This window comes from Nannobrachium achirus (assembly GCF_963921795.1).
Source record: "Nannobrachium achirus genome assembly, chromosome: 7".
NCBI classification, from domain to species: domain Eukaryota; kingdom Metazoa; phylum Chordata; class Actinopteri; order Myctophiformes; family Myctophidae; genus Nannobrachium; species Nannobrachium achirus.
In genome coordinates, this window is record NC_137816.1 from 59,734,323 (window position 1) to 59,758,117 (window position 23,795).

Sequence of the window (23,795 nt, forward strand, 5' to 3'; positions counted from 1 at the left end):
CTACAGAGACTTCTCAGCTTTAAAGCTAACGTTTTAACGCGCACAAAGTATTAGTCACTTGTTTGTTTTCCAGGTGTCTCTAGTGGGGACATACTGTATCTAATTGATTGGCAGGTGAGGGACGTGGTGAATTCAAATATGAGAGCCAATTAAAATAGAGTGAATATTGAAAACCGAATTGAGCCTACTTAGACCTACAGTGGAAACTGTGCCTTTGGGATATTATATTTTAGGTGACTGGCATGTTTATAATTAAAGTGTAATATGGAATTACTTTCAGAGTGTGTTTCAGGGTGTGTTTCGTTGTCATGATCCTTTGAGATCGTTACATCGAGGAAATTAACAGGTGTGGGACTGTTATCCACTGTAAATTAGGAGGGGGGAAAAAAAAGAAAAACGGTTTTGGCGTTATTGAGATGGGAAATGAACTCCTGGAGAAAAACAAAATATATTGTCAACATACCGCACAGTTTAATGTTAGGAAAGCAATGTTGTTGTTCACTGAACGCTCAATTATTCTCCCAGTCTGCATCAACAATATCGGTATAGCTTGGAGCCACAGAGGTGCCCATAGCTGTGCCAAGAGTCTGAATACAGAATTAGTTTTCATGAATAAAACAGTCTTCGTATAACACCAAGTTCAATAGTTCATAAAGAAAATGGTTTGGGGATCTCTGGCTGTGTCTGAATGAGCTCTACTTTTCAAGCACGAGGACATAACAATAACATTTATCAACGACCGTTCTTATTCAGTAAATGGGAGTAATGTGCCTCAAACTATTTACTTGGTTATACTTTGTTGACATTACTGGAGTTTATATGGGTTTCCTGTCACTGTTTCTCTACCTCTGAGCCACTGCTCTGTCTACCCGAAAGCAACAAAAGGTTACTTCAGGCCCATAAACCAGAACCTATTCTAAGCTGTGTGTGCTGGCTCTCCTCCTCCAGGTCCAGACTGGTACTTGGTGAGAGTGTCTCTGACAGTGACAGATGTGAACGACAACGTGCCAGAATGGAGCATGATCCCCTCGCCCTACCTGGCCGTGGTCTCACCCGACGCAGCGCCCGGCTCCCTGGTCTACAAGCTCTATGCCATAGACGGGGACGAGGGAAACAACGGGGAGGTGGAGTACTTCCTGTCTGATGGTGAGTCTCTCTCTTTTCCACTGGTTCAACCCATTAAACCGTTTTGACCGGGAACGCATCTGTGTCAGGTAACCACCTTAACTCATGGGATGCCCACGAGGTGTCTACACGCCAATCTCTTTGATGTCTCTGGAGGCCCACGACGCGTTGACGTGTTTACTGTATTTACAGTATTAACTTTAAATCTCACCGTTAGGTTGGGGCTGTGCCTGGATGTAGCCCATTAGCCACTAGTCGCTTCGAGTCGACGCTGAGAGCATCGCGCGGCCGTTTTTCTCCGTATACTCCAATGCATTTCCCCATCTTTAACGCCCTTTATCTCTGATGTTTGTTTTATGGCTAAAACTGTGGCGTGGTGCGGCAAAATGTGCAAATTTTGATCGGCAATGAACAGCTATGATCAACACTAGTCCATACAGTAAGTTACACAATAACATCCTGTCTGCGCTCATGTGACCAAGTGACGTCATGACGAATGCATTGACGCAGCAGGGCCGGATTCAATACAATGGTGGTGGGCCTGGGCAGTGAGAGGGGATAAATGAGGCAATCCAGGGGCACCCGATGTGTTAAAGGACAACTTTGTTTTTTTACAAGGGTTCACATTTTAGATTGTAATTAAAGAATATAAAAACAATTGTGTTAAAATGTTTTCATTTACTGCTTTCTATCGTTTTAGAGATTTTAATCATTTTGATTTCAGTGGCTGGGGGCATGCGTAGAAGTGCCTAAATATGTCTGTCTTTTTAGACAGAATAAGCCCATTCCCAAGATGCACCGCAATCTTTCATGGGTAGATGTGACTTCTGGGGTTACTGTAAATAGCAATAAAGAAATGGCAGGCTTATTGTGTCTAAAAATACATATTTAGCCACTTGTACACATGCCCCAGTGCGTACGCATGCCCCCACGTTTTGCTAAAACTATAGAACAAAGTAAATGAAAACATTTGAACACTCATCTTATCTTTTCTTTTCTTTAATTACAATTTAAAATATGAACCCCTGTTGTAAAAAAAACAAAGTTGTCCTTTAACCATATTCTTTCTTTATACTTTGGCTATTCAAAAATAGATATACAAGCTCATATGAGCTTGTAGATCTGCTATTTTCTTTTAACGTGAACATTTTTAATGCATAATCTTTGCTCGGGGAGTCCCTGGAACAACATATTTTGAGATGGGGGGTCCGTGGCCAAATACTTGACATGAAAAAGTTTGAGAACCACTGATATAGAAACAGGTTTTTCAGAAAACCTTTAGGATTTAGAAGACATTCTGTAGAATCAATCGGCCTCAGGTCTTAAGTGTCCAGACTCAGAATACAATGTGGTGTTTTGGGAAGTACAGGAAACAAAGTCTTATTGCACACCTGAGATATTCGATAGGAATTTGTAATTTTTTAATGCCACATTTAGCTACTATGTCCCTTAACTTGACATGGAAACTGCCAGCCTGGCCGCTAGCATTGTGCGGGGAGAGGGGAGCGCTTCAGCTCTTTTGCGACCATCACAGCTGATTTCTTTGCTTGATTACATAATGCCAGTTATCGACACAGTCACATAATTGTTTCAACCCATCAGATTGCTTTGTCGAAACTACTAGTTGTATAATAAGCAGTAGTGCTGCGCGGGTCAGGTTTTTTCATAACCCGCACGGCCCACAGCCCACACGGAACGTAACCCGCCTGCCCGCGCCGCAGAACAATATACAAATCAACAAATCCGCCCGCCCCGCAACCCGCATTTAAAAAAAAAGATGGTATATCATCTCCACAGTAGCTCATCATTATATACGGCTCTTCTAAGTACCAAAAGTCGCTTTACATAAAGGTTTACAGTAGCACAATATTGTCATGGGCTAAATAAACAAACGTGTTGTTCAAATTGGGGTTTAGCCTAAAAGACATTCATTCAAAGACATTCAAATCTAAATCGCGGGGGCATCATCAGGGTAAGAATGGCGTTGTCAATGTCAATCATATTTATACAGCGCCTCGCACTTTACACAGACAGCAAAAGACGGACAATATTAAATCCTGTTTGTTATTGATTAATCACCAGATTGGAGAGATGGGAGCGACTCGAGGTGAGCGTGGTTGGTTCATTCAGTCAAGCTTCCGTCTCACTTGCGAAAGTTGTGTTTCAAATCGTATCCGTTGACTGGCTGGTTATATAACTTAACCGACACAAAGTATTTATAAACGGACTTGTGTGGATGACAGAGACATAAGTGAAATCCTGATCAGTGACACGCGCTGAATTGTTTGTGCATTCTTCTCTGCTGTGCTCACACGTTCTGTCAAATGTTGGCAAATTGTGGTTCGCGGCCCTAACAGGAGCGGAATTGGGACGGTCCTCGCACCAAGGAGCGGAGGAGAAACCTCACTCCTCTCTGGCGCATTTTAAAACTCGCTTGCTCGTGCTCGTATTCAAAACGTTGTATTCTTATTCTTATAGGCCTACTCTTATTAAGAATAAAAGGCAAATAAGAACAGGTGATTATTCTTATTTATTTTTTGCACATGACAGTGGTGATAATTGAGTCTGAAACCTTGACCCACCCACCCGCATAGGGGCGGGTTGGCGGGTGCCGCGGGCACCGGGTCTGCCCGCGCATCACTAATAAGCAGGGATCAACGACTCAACAAAACAAAATTACCTACACACTGTCTGCACTTTTATTGTTTAAGCAACGTTTCGGTCACACAGACCTTCTTCAGGCATCTGAGATGAATTGCCTGGAGTGTTTTAGGAAGTAAAATCATGTTACAGCTGGCATTCACTTCAGATCCAACTCTTTGAACCAACTCTTTGAACTCTCAGTAAAACTCACTTTTACACAGATTGTGTGAGCCTTTCATTGTGCAACTACAAAAACAACAACAACGAAAGATAATTCCAGTTGTTCCTCATGCCATGTGTGCAAACAAATAGTTTGTGTGCATGTACTTATTTTCCACTGTCATGTAATTCTTTTCTCCGCTGTGCAAAATAATTGCTTTCTCTATCTGCAGACATCATGTAATGATTTCTGCTGCCTAGTTTTGAATCTGTAAACAGTCAGGTGTAAAAAGAAAATCCCCTCGAGGACATGACAAGGAATGAGATTATGATGAAAGCTATTTTAAACCCTACCATATAGAGTAAACTTTAGGAGATATCCATAACTTTTAAATAACTACAACTCCAATCTTCTGGGCTTTTGCAGCTTTGCAGAGGTTTTATTCACTGCAACCTAAGCAGCCATGGTTTATTCTCTTGTACATAAAGTACATGGCTGGGATGGGAAATGTTTGGAGGGACAGGACGTATATAGACAATGCAAAGTCAAATTTGAAGGTGATACCGTGCTTGCATGGAAAAGGGCCTGTAGGATGTTACAAGTGTTTGTTGATGTGGCTTAGGGCTATACCCCTAGGGGCACCGTGACCGGTTTGATTATCTTACGGATGCACTGTGTCGTATTATACTGTGCCATTTGGGTTTGTTCCCCCTGGGGTTTGTGGCGCATTAATATGCGTGTGCAGTATCGTGAGGTGGATCGGAAGAAAGAGCTCTTAACTTACCCTTTTATCTCTTGTAAACACCACCCTTGACTCTGTTTAGAGCACGCAAGCCAAGCAGGGGCCGCTTTGCATCCCACGATTCTTAGCATTTGCTTGAAAGTCGTCCTCTACGCAGGGCTGGGAATTGCAGTCACAAACGATGTGAGTCAATTTGCCTGACACGGAAACCTACTGGATATCATCAAAGTCTAATTCTCAGCATATGCCAGCAAGGTAGTTTGTTTATTTCAATAGCCTGCTATTTGTGTCATTTCAGTGGTTCAGAAATAGCCACTTTGACAATTTAATTCATTAACTGTTGATACCAATTGTGTGTTTGTACTGATCCAATGTTTTTGTAAAACTAAAAGAAACAAAAACAACAAAACAGCACCTACCCTCCTGCCTGGCACAACGTTAACAGCTTAAAGGAGTAGTTCACCCAACTGACACGCCCCATGAAGCCTTGATTTCATTGCCTGGCTCTCTGAGCGGATTGCTTCTCTTGGTCTGGTGTTGTAATTTGAACTTAAAGTTTCTTCGGTATCAGTCCAATGAAAAAAAATAATAATAATAAATAACAAAAAAAATAAAAATACTTAAAGTTATACCATGTAACTTTTTTTATAAAACAAATCTTAAAATTGTCCTAACTGTTAAATCGCTAAAGTTTTAGAACCCCCACTTAACCCCCGTTAATTTCAGCTTCTAAAGCCTTCTCTTTATATGTTTTCTATGAGCCGTGAGGGGGGGAGAATTTTGCGGCAAAATGACATCATCTGCATCATCTGTATACGTTGTGTATACGTTGGCCAATCATATCGCGGATCATAAACACATGGTACACTACCGGCCAATCACAGGCGTATCTGCTGTATCTTTTCAGGAAGTAGCTTCCTTCAGCTAAAGTGTTTACCATGGTGAAGGATCTGAAGGATTCTTAACCTCTTAATCCCCAAATCCTGGCCAGAAAATTACGTTCTACCATGGTTCTACCCCTCCACGGATTCGTATCGTCGCAGTGGTTTGCGGCGCCGCTCCGGTGGTCCGCGGCAGTGGTCCGCGACGACTCCGGGCGAAAAATGGCCGAAAAAAGCAATACCGCTACTGACCACTAGTTTAGCAACTTACACAGTATAGCTTTAAAGGAGGACTTTGCCACTTTTCAACCTATCTTCATATAATAGGTCCTCACTAAATTGCAAAGAATAATAATAATAATAATCTACTCGTAGCAAGTCTCTTAGCAGAGCTGTGGGAAGTTCAGAAATCCATATTCTTTGACATCATCGTTGGACAGATTTTTTTTAAACAATATAAAAAAAATGTTAGATTTTTATTAAAGCAAGAACAATAGCTTCCACTTTAACATTGCAACTTTTCAGGAATAAAAAGCCTGCATTTTCTGTTAGCTTGGATTCCCCATTGATGATGTCACAAGTCTATGGATTTCTGAACTTCCCACAGCTCTGCTAAGAGACTTGGACCGAGTATTTTTTTTTATATAGCGCCTATTAACCAAGGTGCATTACAGAGATTGTGAATTACATTCACCCATATTCATACACAGAGACAATAGGGACCCGTTCAAGCCTTGAACCAGTTTGAGGAAGTGTAGCGGTTTACAGACTCAGCTGCTTACAGCCAGTGGGGGCTCGGAGGAGGAGGAGGAGTAGAGGGGAGTAAAGACTGACTGATCGACCGCATCCTGTCTGATTCCTATGTTAATTTGCGCTGTTAACACTCGGCCGTTATTTTAATCTTTGACCACAAGGTCATGGGTGCGGCAAGTACTGGGAGCTGATGGTAGGTGTGTGTGGCGCACCACTTCGGCAACCCATCTCCCAGGGGTCTAGCGCATTGTAACGGGGACAGACTCCCGTGTGTTGCTGGCTGATACCGACAATAAGCCACTCACGACCTACTTGTTTTTTCAAGTAGTATTTGTCTCCAGTACGATCGACCCCCTGATCTGAGCTTTTTTATTTCTTAATTTTTTCCTTTTTCATTTCATTTTTCAAAAATGATTTTGGCGGTGTGGGCCTTTGAAAAGAAAAAAAGATGATGTGTAAAGACCCTTAAGCGTCCATTTGTTTCCATGTATTTTACCCTCTTGAAGTAACAAAAACACCCAAAACACCTCTGGTTTGGGTGGCTTAAGAGCCAACCAAACTATTGCTATTTACGAGTAGTAAACAAACCAACATAAAGTTTAAGTGTATAGAAGGTATCTGCACATTTCTAAAGTGACAATTTAAGAACTTTTTAATACCTCTAAAATGACAAATTAAACATTGGACAAATTGTCAAATATTAGAGGCAGAAATTGTGAAAATAGCCGATCTACATGCTCCCAACGCAGAAGTCTGTAATTGAGAGACTATACAAATGTAATGCCTCAACTCTTAGTGCTCGTCAGGGTGGGGGGGGGTCCCCAGTTAAAATATGATTATTTTGGGGGTTGCGGCCTGAAAAGGTTGAGAACCACTGCTCTATACCCCCTGTATCTTTGTGTTTTTTGCCCAGGCGGCGACGGCCGCTTCGAGGTGGACAGGAAGAGTGGTCAGGTGAGGACGACGGGGCTTCCTCTGCAGAGGGACAGGGAGTACCTGCTGACGGTGGTGGCGGCCGACAGGCTGGGCAGCCGCAGCGCGCCCGCCGTCCTCTCCGTGGTGGCGGGCGCTCGCCCCCCGCAGTTCACCAACGCATCGTTCACCATCGCCTTACCGGAGAACACGCCCGAGGGACAGCCGTGAGTGCACTCAGGCACACACGCACGCACGCACGCACGCACGCAGGCACACACACACACACACACACACATGCACACATAGAGATCAGTGTCAATGCTTGAGCCCCTGCCCTTTTATCCGTCTGTAAAAGGTGCCCTCTCCCGACCATGCATGCAGTTTTTACGATCGTGAAAGAAATTGATTACGCTTAGTTCAGTGTGGTATCACACACCAAAAATAGCCGACCTTCAAGCTTGAAGGTCTGCAATTTTTGATATCTTCATCAAAAGGCTCTTTTTGAAATTTCAGACCCTGCCTCTCTAACATTCTCTGCACGTCCCTGCACACACGCGCATGCACACACACACACACACACACACACACACACACACACACACACACACACACACACACACACACTTAATGTTTATTTGCGTGCACATTTAACAAGAAATCTCAAACACAAACACAGTATTAGATGCGTGAGCGTGGGACGCTCAACAATAGGTGTTTCAGGATACAGATCACGGATACAGGAAGCGTCGCCTCCTCCGCGTATCGCTCCTCCACGGCTGCCCATTATCACAGACACTGGACAGGATTTTGCCAACGCCTGCAGCTCTTGGCTTGGGCATTCCTGCAATCTGCAGGCCTCTCACAAGCAAATGAATGGACACTACCGAGGCTTCCAAATATGAACACAAGCAGTTTACATTTGTAACGCACGCACGCACGCACGCACGCACGCACGCACGCACGCACGCACGCACGCACGCACGCACGCACGCACGCACGCACACACACACACACACACACACACACACACACACATACACATTTTTGTTCTTTATTTGAATCCACAAATTACAATTAATCTTACAGGGAAACACATGTGACGGGTTGATAGTTTATGGACATCTAAGGATAAATATGACACCTTCTTCTCCACACTGACAAGCTGCCTATAACTGCTGAAACAGAGCAATATTTAGACAGCTGTTTTTGCTTGGTCTTTGTCATGCCAGCTATTGTTAGGCCACTCGTGGTCAATTTATGTACATGGCCCAGGCTTCCAAATATGAGTATTGAGAATCTGCATCTGTACCCAAAGTCTGTTATGATTCTAAGTAATGGTTGGTACTTAGAATGCTTATCTTGGAAAGCCTGGTCCATGTACAGATGGAAAACACATCCCACCTCCAGAATCAGAACCTCCCTGTGACTGGTGTCAACAAAAAAAAAGTCTGGTGTATTTGGGATGCCACCAAAGACATCACAAGCACAACCAAACCAATCCGTTAACACTCTTGAGTGTTTATACATTGCCGCACTAGATGGCATACATTTTCTAACTGCATCGGACACTATGTCGACAATGCGGTCCTGGTGGGCAATGTATACGTTTTTATATGCACTGCAGCTGCTTGTTATGTGTGCAAGGGATTCTAGATGTTGTTCAGAATCATGGTGGTTAAGACTAAACACACATTTGCACATGCACACAAATTCCATCAGAGGAGATATGCGCAATCCCAGGCAGGCTATTCCTCCTATATGGCTATATAAATAATATACACAGTACATGGATACAGCATATAGTCATACATTATGCACTAAATCAGACAAACACACCATCACATGCTACACATTCTCTTTGTCACACAGACAAGACGAGGAGTTGCAGAACTCATCTTAAATGACCATATTACATTCCAAAGAGATGAATACGTTTCAGGCATTGGAATACAATATATTCACACCGTCTCTTTGCACAGATTTCCTTTAAACAGATTCCCACATGCTTCCTAGACATTATTCATTCGACCTTGACTCCTTACTTCACTTTAATCGTTTAAGCAATATTTTCAAGTGTTTGCACATGCGTGCACGGCTGCACGCACATGCGGTTTCAATTGCGTGCACTTGGTTGCTGGGCCCCTGTAAGACTTGAATCGGTGGAGTGTGATGGTCTTAATATGCACTCTCCAATTCACTTTACATCACGTTATGTACTTAAGTGTGGCACTGTATCTGGTAAAGTGTTTATGACACATGGACACGTGTGCATACATGCACCCATGTCCCGCATGCTAGCACACACGCACGCACAAGCAAACAAGCAAACCCTGGCTGCTGGAGCTAATGTGGAACTATATTGACCCATATATCCTGGGATTCCTAGGATCTCATTATCTATACTCCAGCCTCTTCACTTTGACAGAGAGATTCAGCAAACTGTAAGTCAGTAAACCAGTCCCCCGAATACTCCTCCTCAAAAAAGGTCTCTCGCTGCATAAACATTACTTAAACTTTTCTACAGATTTCCCACTCATGGTTTTTGTCTCCACGGAATGCTTCATTGTTGTATTCACGGAATGCTTCATTGTTGTATTCACGGAATGCTTCATTGTTGTATTCACGGAATGCTTCATTGTTGTATTCACGGAATGCTTCATTGTTGTATTCACGGTTGAGCTGCGGGTCATGGAGATGACAGGGCTCCATTTCCAAGAGGAAGAAGATGGAGTTTGTGAGTTTGGATTTCAACCACTGGGACTCACTGTGCAGAGTGGTGGAAAAAAGTACTCACATAGTTTACTTACGTAAAAGTATCAATTCTGCAATGTAGAAATACCCTGTTGGAAGTCTGCAATTCAAAATGGACTTGAGTAAAAGTATGAAACTCACAATGTACTTAAAGTACCAAAAGTAAAAGTACTCATTATGCAGGATACTGTATCCCATTTCAAGTTTTCAGATGTATAAAAATCTTTTGAAAATAACAGATCTACAAGCTAGAAACTAAAGTTTTCAAATACATTTAGTAAACATAATTGGAAATTTGAAATACTCAAGTAAAGTACAAACACCTAAAGATTGTACTTGAGCACAGTACATAAGTAAACGTGCTTAGTTACCTTACACCCCTGACCGTGCGGTATCTGTGTTGCTTGTTCCAATCCCCGCTGTGTCTGTGCATCATCTTCTGTCCCCGCAGCTTCCTGGTAACCCCCGCGGTGTCCTTCCAGAAGGAGCCAATCAGCTACAGCCTCCTCATAAATCCCAGCAGCCTCTTCTCCATCAGCTCTGAGACGGGGGAGATCAGCCTCACACGCTCCATTGACTACGAGAATGACCAGCATCGCTATCTCTTATTGGTCCGCGCCAACGAGGGCCTGGACAGCATGAGCAGTGCAGCAGAGGTATGTGTTGCGTGTGTGCGTGCGTGCGTGCGTGGCGGTCCCCGTCGGGAGCGCAGCAGCTCAATGCATTCTCCCGTTCACGCTCAGCGCCGCTCTCTGCTCCTGAATAAATATAACGTCTGTATAATGTGTAACTGAGGGATTTCAAAGATACTCATAACTGCAGCAAGGTCCCGCAGAAACGTGTGCTGATCACCGTTGCCTTTAAGCAAGGCATAATTGACCCAGACAGGGTGATTAAACCCAGAGAAGCCCAAGGGGTTTATTTCTAAACAATGACCGGCTTATTACACAGCATATTTTTTATATATATTGACCCAAAAGTAACAACAAAAAAAGTATTTCCTTGCTTGTGGTAATGAAATTATTCCATTAACTGCGAATCGGAGCAGCAGGAGCGGTTTTGCAGTCGCTAAATCGCACTGTGGTGAAGAAAAAAGAGTTGAGCCGGAAGGCAAAGCTCTCTGTCTACCGAGCAATCTTCGTTCCTACTCTCACCTATGGTCATGAAGTGTGGGTCATGACCGAAAGTATAAGGTCGCGGGTGCAAGCGGCCGAAAAGGGTTTCCTCAGACGGGTGGCTGGTATCTCCCTTAGAGATAGGGTGAGAAGTTCAGTCACCCGAGAGAGCCTTGGAGTAGAACCGCTGCTCCTACACTTGGAAAGGAGTCAGTTTAGGTGGTTCGAGCATCTAGTACGGATGCCTCCCGAGCGCCTTCCTAGGAAGGTCCTCGATGCGCGTCCCACTGGGAGGAGACCCCGTGGCAGACCAAAGACCAGATGGAGGGATTATATCTCCAAACTGGCTTGGGAACGCCTCGGTATACTCCCTGAGGGAGTGGAGGAAGTTGCTCGGGATAAGGAAATCTGGAGGTCTCAGTTGGAACTGTTACCCCCGCGACCCGATTCCGGATAAGCGGTTGAAGATGGATGGATGGATGGATGAACTGCGACAGTCAGGTCGCAGTTACTATCAAAACTGGCTGTCCGTCTCACGTCACGTCACACTTTTGCCCTTCTCATATCTCTGCCACCGTTGCCCCTATCCATGCCAAATTTTGCACACACACTCCTTGGCTGCCAAACCACAACCTCCACTCATTTCTCACATGGCCCTCTTCTAGCGCCACCATTAGGCCGATTCTTGCAAAACAAATTTTTGGACACTGCTCCTACAGATTTTGCCCTAAAATCATGCACGCAAATGTGACGTGCGACGTGGCGGTCGCTTATCTCAAATGCTTTCAAAAACATTCTTGATGGCAATGTTTAGCTGTAAATGACATTGTGTGTTTGTTTGCATGGCTGTCATGTAGAATCCATACAAAATCAAGCAGCGCAGCAGATGCTCTGAGTCTTTAATTAGACAGAGGTCAGCAGTCATTATCCAGAAATAACAATACATGTTCTTTGCTGGCACATACAACAGATACTATTTACACAGGGGCCGTACAGCGCCAATTCACCGGTGTTAATGTAACTCTGATGGACCCGTATGCGCCACTGTCCCACACCAAAAATAGCAGATCCACAAGCCCTCTTCTGAATCAGCTATTTTCGGTACACGCCAACAATGCACAACCAAGTGTAACCCAGGGCTTAACTTTGCTGTGTGCACAGAATATATACTTTGTTTGTGGAGGTTGTGGGGTGGCAGGAGAAAGAAAGATCACATTAACGCCTTCATTATAGACATCCTTTTAGAGCAGGGGTCTTCAACGTTTTCAGGCCAAGGTCCCCTTAGTTGAGAGAGAGATGAAGCAGGGACCCCCACAATCTGTTCATAGATATAGTTTCATTGTTTGACAGTACAAGTATTTTGGATTCATGTCAATGTGTGTTTTCAGATATTTAACCACTTGAACCGTCAATACTTAGCAAACTTGACCTTTCACTCTTTACTTAGTCTGCTCTTTTTCTCCTCTACTCCAAACCTCCGATCTACAAGCTCACAACGCAGTGAGCTTGTAGATCTGCTATTTTTGGCTAAAGTTCTCAGAATATTGACACTAGGGTTCAAGTGGTTAATAAAAAAGGGAGAAAAAAAAACTCACACAAAGATTTGGAGGACCTCCTGTAGTAACTCTGGTCCTGGACCCCCTGTTGAAGTCCCCTGTTTTAGAGACACTGCACTGAGATTCAACAGGGAAGCAAGACAGAGACATAGAGAGACAGAGAGAGAGACTGACTTCAGGCCCTGCAGGCAGTGTTGCCTGGCATGCCTAGTTACCAGTGCCACCCCATAATAATCTACCAGTCTTCCATGGCCTCGGGCTATAGACACATCCTCCTGGACAATCTGTCATCTACTGCTCTCCCCTGGCGACAGGCAACACTCCAGATCATAGAACCGGGCAAAGTGATGATAAAAAAATTTAGCGGTGCAGCCAGGATGAAGGAACGACAGAAGAAGTATGAGCAGGGGACGATGGGTCCGCTGAGGAGGGGACAGAGGCGTGGATGTGGCTGTGAGGGCACAGTGTTAATGAAGCCATATGCAGAAATAAGAAATAATACACAGTTAAAAGTGGAAAAGAAGCACAGAAAAAGAAGATTGATTCAGTGAAGTGAAGAACGACAGAGAGAGAAAGACATTTTCAAAAGATTGTTTATACATTTTATACATGTGAAAAGTTTTCACATGTATAAAATGTATAAAAAAATCTTTTGAAAATAGCATCTCTACAAGCTCACAATGCGAATTTCACTTTCACCTCTGACCCATTAAGCCTCTATCAGAGTCCAGGGTGAAGAGCTATTCACTTCACCGTGGTGTAGTTTTCTTGCTATCACCTAAAATACATAACAAAGCCTAGGTGATAGCTAGGAAACTACAACGCGGTGACGTGATTAGCTCTTCACCCTGGACTCTGATAGAGGCTTTAGAGTTCCCTCAAACACTGAGTGCTCACCAGCTCGCACATGTAATCGCTCTTTACACCCTCCAATTGAATGTATGACTGTGCACTTAAAGAGGTGGTGCCATGGTTTTGTACTTTTTCAGTGTTGTATGTGTCTATGGAGTTAACATTACTCCTTCCTCCTACTCCTTCCTGAAAGCCGAAAGCCTCTGAGTCAAAAGGCCCAGTTGAAAAACACAGATTTTATGACATCATACTCATCCCCTCCCCTTTTACCATTCACCCAACACTGTGGGTGTGGCTAACTTCAGCTCACCACCCACCTGACAACCAGGCATACTTAAAGCTATACTGTGTAAGTTGCTCAACTAGTGGTCTGTAGCAGTATAGCAAACCGCGGTCGCGTCTGCTTTTTCATCCATAGAGGTCTTTCGTGTCCCTCTACGAGCAGCGGTTGGGGAGTTACATGCTAGACTTCTAGACCAGCGTAAACAAATCTGTTGAAGCAAGCTATTTCCTGAAAAGACGCAAGATGCACTGTAATTGGCCGGTAGTGTATCATGTGTGTATGATCTGCAATGTGATTGGCCAACGTATACACAACGTATACGGATGATGCAAATGACGTCATTTTTCCGCGAAATCCGGTCCCCGGACAGGATCATAGAAAACATATAAAGAGAAGGCTTTAGAAGCTGAAAATAACGGAGTGGGTGTTCTAAAACTTTATCGATTTAACAGTTAGGACAATTTTAAGATTTGTTTTATAAAAAAAGTTACATGGTATAACTTTAATTAATTCTTTCCGTACACTTTTTTGAAGAAAAAAAATCTTCCTCCTAGTATAATCATAATACCTGATCATCATGTTTTAGGGGGAAAATAATTTATGGCACGGCATCTTTAAGCTCTCTATGGTGGTGATCCCAATGACATGTCGGATGCTTCAGAAATGTCTTGGCAAAACAGCCTGTGTGTTGCCCTTGTGGAGCGGGCCTTTGTGTTGCCCTTGTGGAGCGGGCCTGTGTGTTGCCCTTGTGGAGCGGGCCTTTGTTGCCCTTGTGGAGCGGGCCTGTGTGTTGCCCCTGTGGAGCGGGCCTTTGACACTGGATGACCCTGTGTGTTGCCCTTGTGGAGCGGGCCTTTACAGCCTGTGTGTTGCCCTTGTGGAGCGGGCCTTTGACACTGGATGATCAAAATAACGAATCACCGGGGGAAAGCTTTTATCAAGTAGACGTTGAATTGGGTCTATTATCAAACTTTCATAGGCAGTGTCTGTCCCTGTTCCTACAACGTACGCTGGCATCAAAACAGGAAGGAGTGGGTGCCACTCCGTGCCTTGCACTAAAAGGGTGAATATAGTTCAACTCTAGAAAATGTCTAGTTAAAACGAAACGCACGCATTGGCACTCACTATACTATTCAAAAACTAAATGGATGGGATCATGATGTGGAATAGGATAAACAGGGGGGGAAAAAGCCCCAGTGTTAATTTATACAAGGGTACACATTTGTACACTCTGAGGATTTCACTGTGTACCAGGCCAGCAGGGAACCGCTGCTAAGCAATCCCTTGCATCCCTACTTGCCGTTCAGAGCGCGAACTGCTCTCCGCAGACGGAGGATGCTGGATATGAACTCCAATTTGCTCATGCTTTGCTTTTGATGCCTCCCAGACAGAATTACAATATTAACCACCAGCTCGTACTGAAATAGGGGGAGAAGATAAAGATAGGCTTCATAGCTACCAGGTCTGTGTATTGCATAATGAGTAGTCCATTAGCGGGGCCAGGCAGAATGTGAACTACTACACATCTAACCACTTAAACCTACATGCGGTTTTCCACTCGTACGGAGGCACTACAGACAGAATAGGACTGCATAGTCCCTTTGATGTGTTAAAAGCCCCAAATTCTTCAAAAGACAAAGTGGACTTGACTTTTGTAGTACTGTTCTTTTTTCTTCTTCTTCTTCTTCTTCTTTTTACATCATATTAATGATAATACAAATACAAAGGAACTTTTGAAAAAAAAATCACATGAATACCAATTTTGTGACACTTCCTTGTAGACGTTTCGGTGAACAGGGGAACAGACTAGCGTTTCCTACCATTTCATTTCAAACCGTGTCGCTCTAAACCAGCTGTCTGAGGGAAGAAGCTCACATTCAGGGTCCAAGAAGAACATGGCCAAGATCAGAGACCTCCGCCAGCTGTCTTCCTATTGCCTATTCCACGAATTTGGTTTGAGTGAGGGCTGTTGCGTAACCCCTGTGATTACTGATGTTGTCTGGATCAGCCTATTGATCTTAACCTTCAGCTGGACTGAAAGGTTACTGAACCAGGCTGACATGGCATGCTAAGCTCTCATCATGACTTTTTTTGTTGTTGTAATTAATTAATTTACTTTTTCTTAGTACAAATTACTACAAAATGTGGTTATGATACAGTTCAGCACAACAACAACAAAATACAGATACATACAATCCGTCAGAGATATTACACAATAAAAATAAATATAAATAAATACAAGTAGGAACCCCTTCACATCTTCATATAAGATTCATATGCATTAGAAAACTTTCCCATATCTCTTTCATTTTTTTAGAAGAAGGGTAATATTATCTGGCTCACACCAAATACCACAAACATACAGAGAAAATACAGATGCTCTTGGACTTTGTCAGTTTGTATTTCCACACCCATGAAATTGTAGGAGCTGGATCTTGAGTAATGTGTTGATCTTAAATGATGTTTAGGGGTGAATTATCGCCTCTTTTTTGTGGTTCAAACTGTTCTTTTTCCCTTTTTTGATAGAGGTAAAGTTATTGTCACGCCACTGAGCAACATGATACAGTAGCTCTGACCTACAAACGCTATCATTGAAGTGGTCGAAAAATAGAGATCAAGGATGTCTGGTATCATCAGGCGTTACTTGTCAATATGCTGTAGATGTGACCTGTGCTGCTGGGAGACTCATTAGGAAGATGCTTATGCAAATGTGTGTTTGTGTGTTTATGTATTATTGGAAATCAATTAACAACCCAAGACAATGACAAATATTATCCAGAAACCCTCAAAGGTACTGCAATTAGATGGTAATATTGACCTTCTGATTGAACTGTGCATTGTAACTTGAGCACACACAATGTACTGTCCAACTTTAAACTTCAAAACTTCCCCTTCTACTTTGTGGGATAAAACATTTACATTTGTTTGTTTTTTGGCGTATGGAATATACTATATCCTGCTTCTTCCCCCCCCCCCCCCCCCCCCCCAAGTCCATGTCTTCAAATGCTACAGATGCAGTTTGTGTAGCCAGTTCGTGTAGCCTCTGTTTTGACATTTTATTTTATTTTATCCTCCTCTTTCAAACATCCATTTTCAACCTGCCAAAACGGTGAACAGTTGCAGCATTTTGTGTGGACTGGAATCATTGAGCATGACTTTAATTTGCAGGTAGTTTCCAAGTTTCTTCCCCGAGGAGCGATGGCTCCCTGGCACCATTAGCTACCTAACCAGCCCTGCTCAGCTGTGTGTGTGTGTGTGTGTGTGTGTGTGTGTGTGTGTGTGTGTGTGTGTGTGTGTGTGTGTGTGTGTGTGTGTGTGTGTGTGTGTGTGTGTGTGTGTGTGTGTGTGTGTGTGTGTGTGTGTGTGTGTGTGTGTGTGTGTGTGTACGCACATGCATGCATGCATGCATGCATGCATGCATTTGGACTCATCACGCTTTATCACAGCTGACTTCTTCTCACTTCTCATTCAATCTTCCTTTTCCTCCTAACCTTCCCTTTCACAGCACAGCACAGCAGTGTGGACCCATAAAACCCATGTATACACACGCACAAGAGGAACATAGACTCACACAAATCCCCATAGGGAGTTCACAGGGTTAGATCTCATTTTGTTTTGCGAGTTGCTTCAGACTTCATCTTTGCTGAAGTGGTGTGTACTGTTGTGTACCAATCTCCATCTCGCTAAAATAGACAACAAACAAGTGGTTTCTGAAACCATTTAGGTTCTAACCATTTAGGTTCTAACCGTTCTTTGTCTCTCTGTGTGCGTCAGGTGCGTGTGGTCATCGTGGATGAGAACGACTGCGTCCCAGAGTTCCTCCAGTCCATTTACAGCAAGGACGGCGTGCCAGAGACTGTAACCACAGCAACATCCCTGCTACAAGGTGAGAAGTCCAAACTGTGTGTGCGTGTGCGTGTGTGTGTGTGTGTGTGTTCGTTCGTTTTTGGTATACAAGTGAATCAATGAGTGAGTATTTTAAATCCAAATTTCCATCCACTGATCCAAGCGTGGCCGTCTGATCGGCTTCTTCTACAGTTGTCTGTTGGTTGGTGCACCGGTATGATCGGTATACGCCTGAAATCTTCACAGTGAGAAAGATTCCGTGGTGTGAAAACTAAGCGTGATTCAAATGCGTCATTCTTTTTAATCACATTATTTTTCTGTAATTATTGAATTGAAATTAATCAGTTAAAGTCCCAGCCCTAATTGCGTCCGCAGGTCGCAAGTATACTATGAAAACCGGCACATCTTATCCACGTATCTCTGTCACGCTTGACATTGTGGTTCTATGGGTTTGTCTGTGGTTCTATGGGTTTGTCACTCTGACATCATGCTCTGATGTCACTGTGATGTCACTGTGAACCACTCTTAACAGAATGGGTTTGCCGTTCTGACAACACGCTCTGGCTTGATATCCCTTTTAAGCCCATATATGGAGATCGCTGATGTCATCACGAGTCACACTTGCAAATTAAGTATGTCCTTGTCCGTTCTATGCCCATATCCTTGTCCCGATGTCATCAATATTAAGCGCATATCTGGGAATGCCCATATTTGGTAATGCCCATATTTGGGCATGTGACTATCATGCAGGGGTCTCCATATATGGGTAACTGGTCCGATATACATCACTGGCCAGATGGCCAAGAATTGGTGCAACCTCACCCTTTAGGGTGGGTGAGGTTGCATGTCGCCCTGAGGCGTCTTACTAGTATATACTGTAAGTGGGTCATGTACGAAAGAATAAGATTGCGGATATAAGCGGCCAAAATGAGTTTTCTCAGATTGGTGGCCCGCCTCTGCCTTGGAGATGAGAAGTTCAGTCATCTGTGAGAGACTCGGAGTAGAACCACTGCTCCTTCCCTTGGAAAGGAAACATCTTAGGTGGTTTGTGCACCTGGTACGGATGCCTCCTGAGCGTCTCCCTAGGGAGGTCCTCACTGCACGTCCCACTGGGAGGAGACCCCGGGGCAGACCAACCAAGGACCAGATGGGGGGATTACATCTCCACCCTGGCCTGGGAACGCCTCGGCATCCCCCAGGTGGAAGTGGCTAATGTTGCTTTGAAAAGGGAAGACTGGATTGAAAATCTTTGTTGGAACTGTTACCCCCGTGACCCGATTCAGGATAAGCGGTTGAAGATGGATGGATGGACAGACAGACACATTAGCCTAGTTCCAGACCCTGAATCGCTAGCCACACCCCTTAAAATTTTAGTTTTGGCGATTCAGGGGTCTAGAAGTGCTCTCATTGAAGAGGCCTTCCTCGTTCGAAAATCCGTACGGCGAATCAGCGTCGTGAATCAGCGTCTTGTGATCAGCGTGGGTGGGGGTTTCCCAGAACTCATGTGCTTTGCCAAGTAAACCAGCGCCGCTGCCGTACAGTACCGCGCATCGCGTCGTGGTAAAATGCGGTAAATTGCGGTAAAATGCGATCGTATCGATCTCGCTATGAAACACCAGTAGCAGGCATGTTATGTTGTGTTTGATTACTAGTTTGTAGTGCTCCTATTCTGCCTGTTTCTTTGGTTAGCAAGTAGCACTAGCAAGCAACAGGCTAGCCACTAGCCAGCCACACATAACAACACAACTCATGTGTTGTCAGACGGTGAACCAATCGCTGAAGACTGCCTCTTTTTTGGCATCGCCCATCCCTGCAATCGCCTTCGGTGGAAGCGAGTTCAGACTGAATAATGGAGTGAAACGAAATGTCAATTCAGGCTGAGTGTCAGGCTACAGACACATGGTAGATGGTCTTGCATTTATATATAATGTTGTCTAGTCCTCTGACCACAAGTTCTTTATCAATGATTGCCTTTTCATTCACCAATTCGTACACCAATATAAAATGTCCTCTGAACCATGTACTGTATGTGAACTATGATTTTATAGATTGTGCCATATCCATCAATGCATGTGCATGTTCAGTGACATTGTATTTAGGAGAAACATAGCCTTCCCTATGAGAGAGAGGGAGGGAGGGAGGGAGGGAGAGAGAGAGAGAGAGAGAGAGAGTTTCTTGTTGAAAATATATCTACCGTATCTCTCTCTCTCTCTCTCTCTCTCTCTCTCTCTCTCTCTCTCTCTCTCTCTCTGTCTCTCCCCCCGCCTAACACCTAGAATGTTTATCCCATATGACTTGGGGGTGTGCAGTGCTGAGTGGTAGTTCGATCGAACCAATGTTTTCTGAGAACCGGAACGCCACGCGAGTATCTATCTCTCCACGTGGGTCTCTTTCTGGGGGAGGAACTGAACCTCTGTGTGTCTGGGAGGCAGAGTCCCTGACTCTGGCCCGTTAACTGACTGGCTGAGCTTCGCACCACGTTTGTGCTGCTACGTCAATGTGTTTTATACGTGGGCACCTGCTTCCCTTATTACTAGCCAACCCGATTCGTTGGCTTCACTGATTGGAGTCACGTACTGTATGTAGCACTTTGCCAATATGAGTTCCGGTGTGCGAGAAGTTACGCAAGCCTGAGTCTGCAGCATAGAATGCAACATGTATGTTTATTAGGCATGCATGTAACGTTTCACTCAACTCACAATACGATTCGAATCGTGATATTATGTTCACAATTAACATTTCTTTTCCAGACAGATTACAGATTTTTTTTTCTTGCACAAATCCAGTAACTTCGTCTCTCTTTTTTTGTTTAACAATATTGTGTTTTCTCTTATCAGTACACAATGACTGAAAAACACATTTTTCATCAATTCTTTTACAAAGATCTTTTTTTTGTCTTTCTGGATTGCACCCTCTGCTGTTTGCATCGCAATACATTTTATTTTTTATTTTTTTTAAGATTTATTAAAGATTTATTTATTATTAGACTGGGAGAGATGGGGAGTGACACGCGGCGAAGGTCGTCCGGATCGGGAATTGAACTGGCGATGCCGCCAGGCATCCATACCTATGTGGCAATGCCTAAGTGATATGTGCCTCGACCAGTAGGCCAGCGGGTGCCCCGCGATAATTCTTTTTATTAAATCGATTTAAATTGTCACCGGTTTGAATCTATTTTAATGGTAACCAGTAAAGTCGCCGGAAGGAAACTCGCATAGATTTCTATTTTTTAATTTCTTTTACTGAGAATAAGGTTAGAAATAATTTTAGGATTACGCATATCTTTCTGAGGTTAAGATTAGGAATAGGGTTAGGTTTTGGCACCGTTTTACTGAGGTTAAGGTTGGGAATAAGGTTAGGTTTATCCGTTTAGGCATAGTTTACAGAGGTATATAAGGATATTAAGGATCTCAATGGAAAATAACAAATAAGTCTTGCCTTACCCAAGTTTAATTTTAGTTGACATTGTACCAGTGAACTGTACTGTCATGAAACTAGGGATGGGCCGAAAGCAAAATTCTTGGCCGAAACCGAATACCGAATACTGGAAACATTCCACCGAATACCGAATACCGAATAGCCGAATAATACATGTATATAATTTATTTTGTATAATAAATGTTTGTACCATTGCTGTACCTTTGTTGTAAAGCTACCTGATTATGGCAAACCCTAACTTAAATAATAATCACCATATGGTTCCATAAAACATTTATTTCTCACTTTTGAATGCACACATAACAAAATAAAATATTTTCTCTTTGCAATGTTAGCATAAAACAAAGTCAACATAGTGCAACTATTTCTGTAGTATCCTACAGAGATAAAAGTGCATCAGAACAAGGTGCTTAAAACTGCAGAATGATCTAGGCCTACAACAAAATATTATTGTAAACACAAGGGCTGTAACAGCCAGGCCTTCAACAACAAATGCACATACTGTATGTTGCAAAATGATCTAGGGCCCAGGGGTCCTCAAATACAAATCTTGAAGGTCCAGAAATATTTTTTTGAAACAGGTCCAGGTCCGAAAAAAAGGCGAAGGCGAAATAAGGCGGATACATTTATACAGTATGTACTGTATGTATGTATGTTTATTATAATCATTAGAATTGTTTATTTTAATTATTATTATTATTATTTGGAACTTTGGAAATCTCAGTTGGAACTGTTACCCCTGCTACCTGATGCTGGATAAGCGGTTGAAGATGGATGGATGGATGAATGGATAATTATTTATGCATGCAAAACACTGGCTTATAGTTTAATTATTGGAAACTAAAGAGCATAAATGCAATATTAGGCTTGTCGTTCAGAATGGAAGCAGTTGGAGCCTTACATCGTGGATATTAATGTGTTGCTGTTGTCCTCTCCAATTGAACAGCCAAAGGTAGAAGATCTCTAAGTTATTAATCCAGTGGGAGCAATGGTTTCCAAGAGGTTTTAGCAACTTTTTTAAGGCAGCGAGCGGCATGAGTGTGTGGAGAGGAGAGGGGAGGGGGGGGAGCAGCATGGAGAGCAGACTGCGTCGGAGACTCGGAGGGAAGGAAAACCTTTGATCTACAAGCCCACAGCACGTTGCACCCGCGACGCTTTGTGGGCTTGCAAATTGGCGTAGGGGTGTGTCTTGTGAGCCTGTGTATGTGTTTGAGCGAATGAGCACAATCAGCACATACACACCCACGCACACACAAACACACATCACACACAGTCAGTCCGATCGTCAGATACAACTGTGCGGAGATTTCTCAGAAATGTGCCGCGGTCCGGACATGGACTGCGGTCCGCCTATTGAGGACCCCTGACCCTGTCCTTCACACTATTCGGTGCTCAACTATTCGGTTTTAAAAGCTATCCAGCCGAAAACCGAAAATGCATTTTTAGCCATTTTCGGCCGAAAATTTTCGGTGCCGAATATTCGGCCTCATCCCTACATGAAACTGTACCTTTTCCTATCCAAAACTTCTAATAAATACCTCAATCAATCAATCAAAAGGCATAAACCATCAGCCTGGGCACGTTTCTTTCCGGCGACTCTTCTGGTATTCATTTTAATCGATTTAAGATAAAGCAGGCAGAGTCGTGAGCAAGCCTATTATACTCCTTTCCATTGAGGCCCGAGGCAATGGTTGCATCCAAAGTCTTCAGCACAAAAACCCTCACATGCCAGAAAATAATCCAGATGTAGCCAGACACATTACTTTGCATTGATGTGGAGAGCTTAGGCCAAATTATAATGATGCCTGCCAATGCTTGGCACTTAGCCAACTCCAAGGATGCTGATTCCAGTGAACAGGAACACTTACTGATGAATAGATGTTTAAACAGTTGTCTGAACAGAACAAATCAGTACTTAGCAAATTAAATATTGACTTGCTGTGTTATAGGATGTTGCATGAGAGGACAGTGGTGGTTTTTAGTGGCCTCATACATTTTTGACACTGTATTGTGCACCTGTGGTTTAGGTACAATTCAACAATAACTACATTAATTACACATACTTTGTAGAATCTAAAAACGAGTGCCAGAACTCAATATGTGACTTCCGTTCAATTTATTTAAAATAGTATTTTTCGACCAATCACAAAACAGTTTTCATGCCCGAGGAATGTGAACAGCCCTGCACCGCATCCTCGGACCGAACATCCTCGGTCGGCCCTTTCTGTCCTGCCACTTAGACAAAAAATAGTCTTGTCCAGTGTAGCCTGTAGTGAACAGTCTCATGATATAAACACATTTTGTTCAACACAGTTATCATTTTTTTCACTTTGCTTCTCCGTCTGAGCTGGATTTCCAAAAGTACATTAGGCAAGTCAGGAAGTGCTACACAATATAGTGTCCGTAGTGCAGAGGGGCTCACATGAAAATGTATTTTAATTGTAATTTTGCGCATACAAAATGTATGTAGTCGCTCGGATATCTTATTTTTTACATCAACATCGTTCATGTGGAACTGATTTGTTTATGCTTATTCATTGTAATGATCAAAACCGCTATGATTCATCGCTCTAGTTGTCCACCGCGGCACCACATTTCATTTCCTCATTTCCTCAATAGTTGTCAATGCGAGCAGACCGTCTGACGAGGAGGGGAGCAGACAGAGGGGGGTGGGGGGAGGGGAGGCGTGCACACATTGACAGACAGATCAAAGATCAAATAGGGAGCTGCCGTTT

The 23,795-nt window shown here is 43.4% G+C and overlaps 1 protein-coding gene across 1 annotated transcript in view; it reads left to right on the plus strand.

Moving 5' to 3' along the window:
* Positions 1–23,795, plus strand: part of LOC308288878 (neural-cadherin) — a gene marked incomplete at both ends in the record, with an annotated part of 433,302 nt that overhangs the window by 98,985 nt on the left and 310,522 nt on the right. Inside the window, 4 exons of the mRNA XM_080730353.1 lie at positions 949–1,146; positions 7,218–7,443; positions 10,422–10,626; positions 17,551–17,662. Of these exons, the coding sequence (XP_080586479.1) occupies positions 949–1,146; positions 7,218–7,443; positions 10,422–10,626; positions 17,551–17,662 (741 nt within the window). The remainder of the gene's footprint in view (positions 1–948; positions 1,147–7,217; positions 7,444–10,421; positions 10,627–17,550; positions 17,663–23,795) is intronic.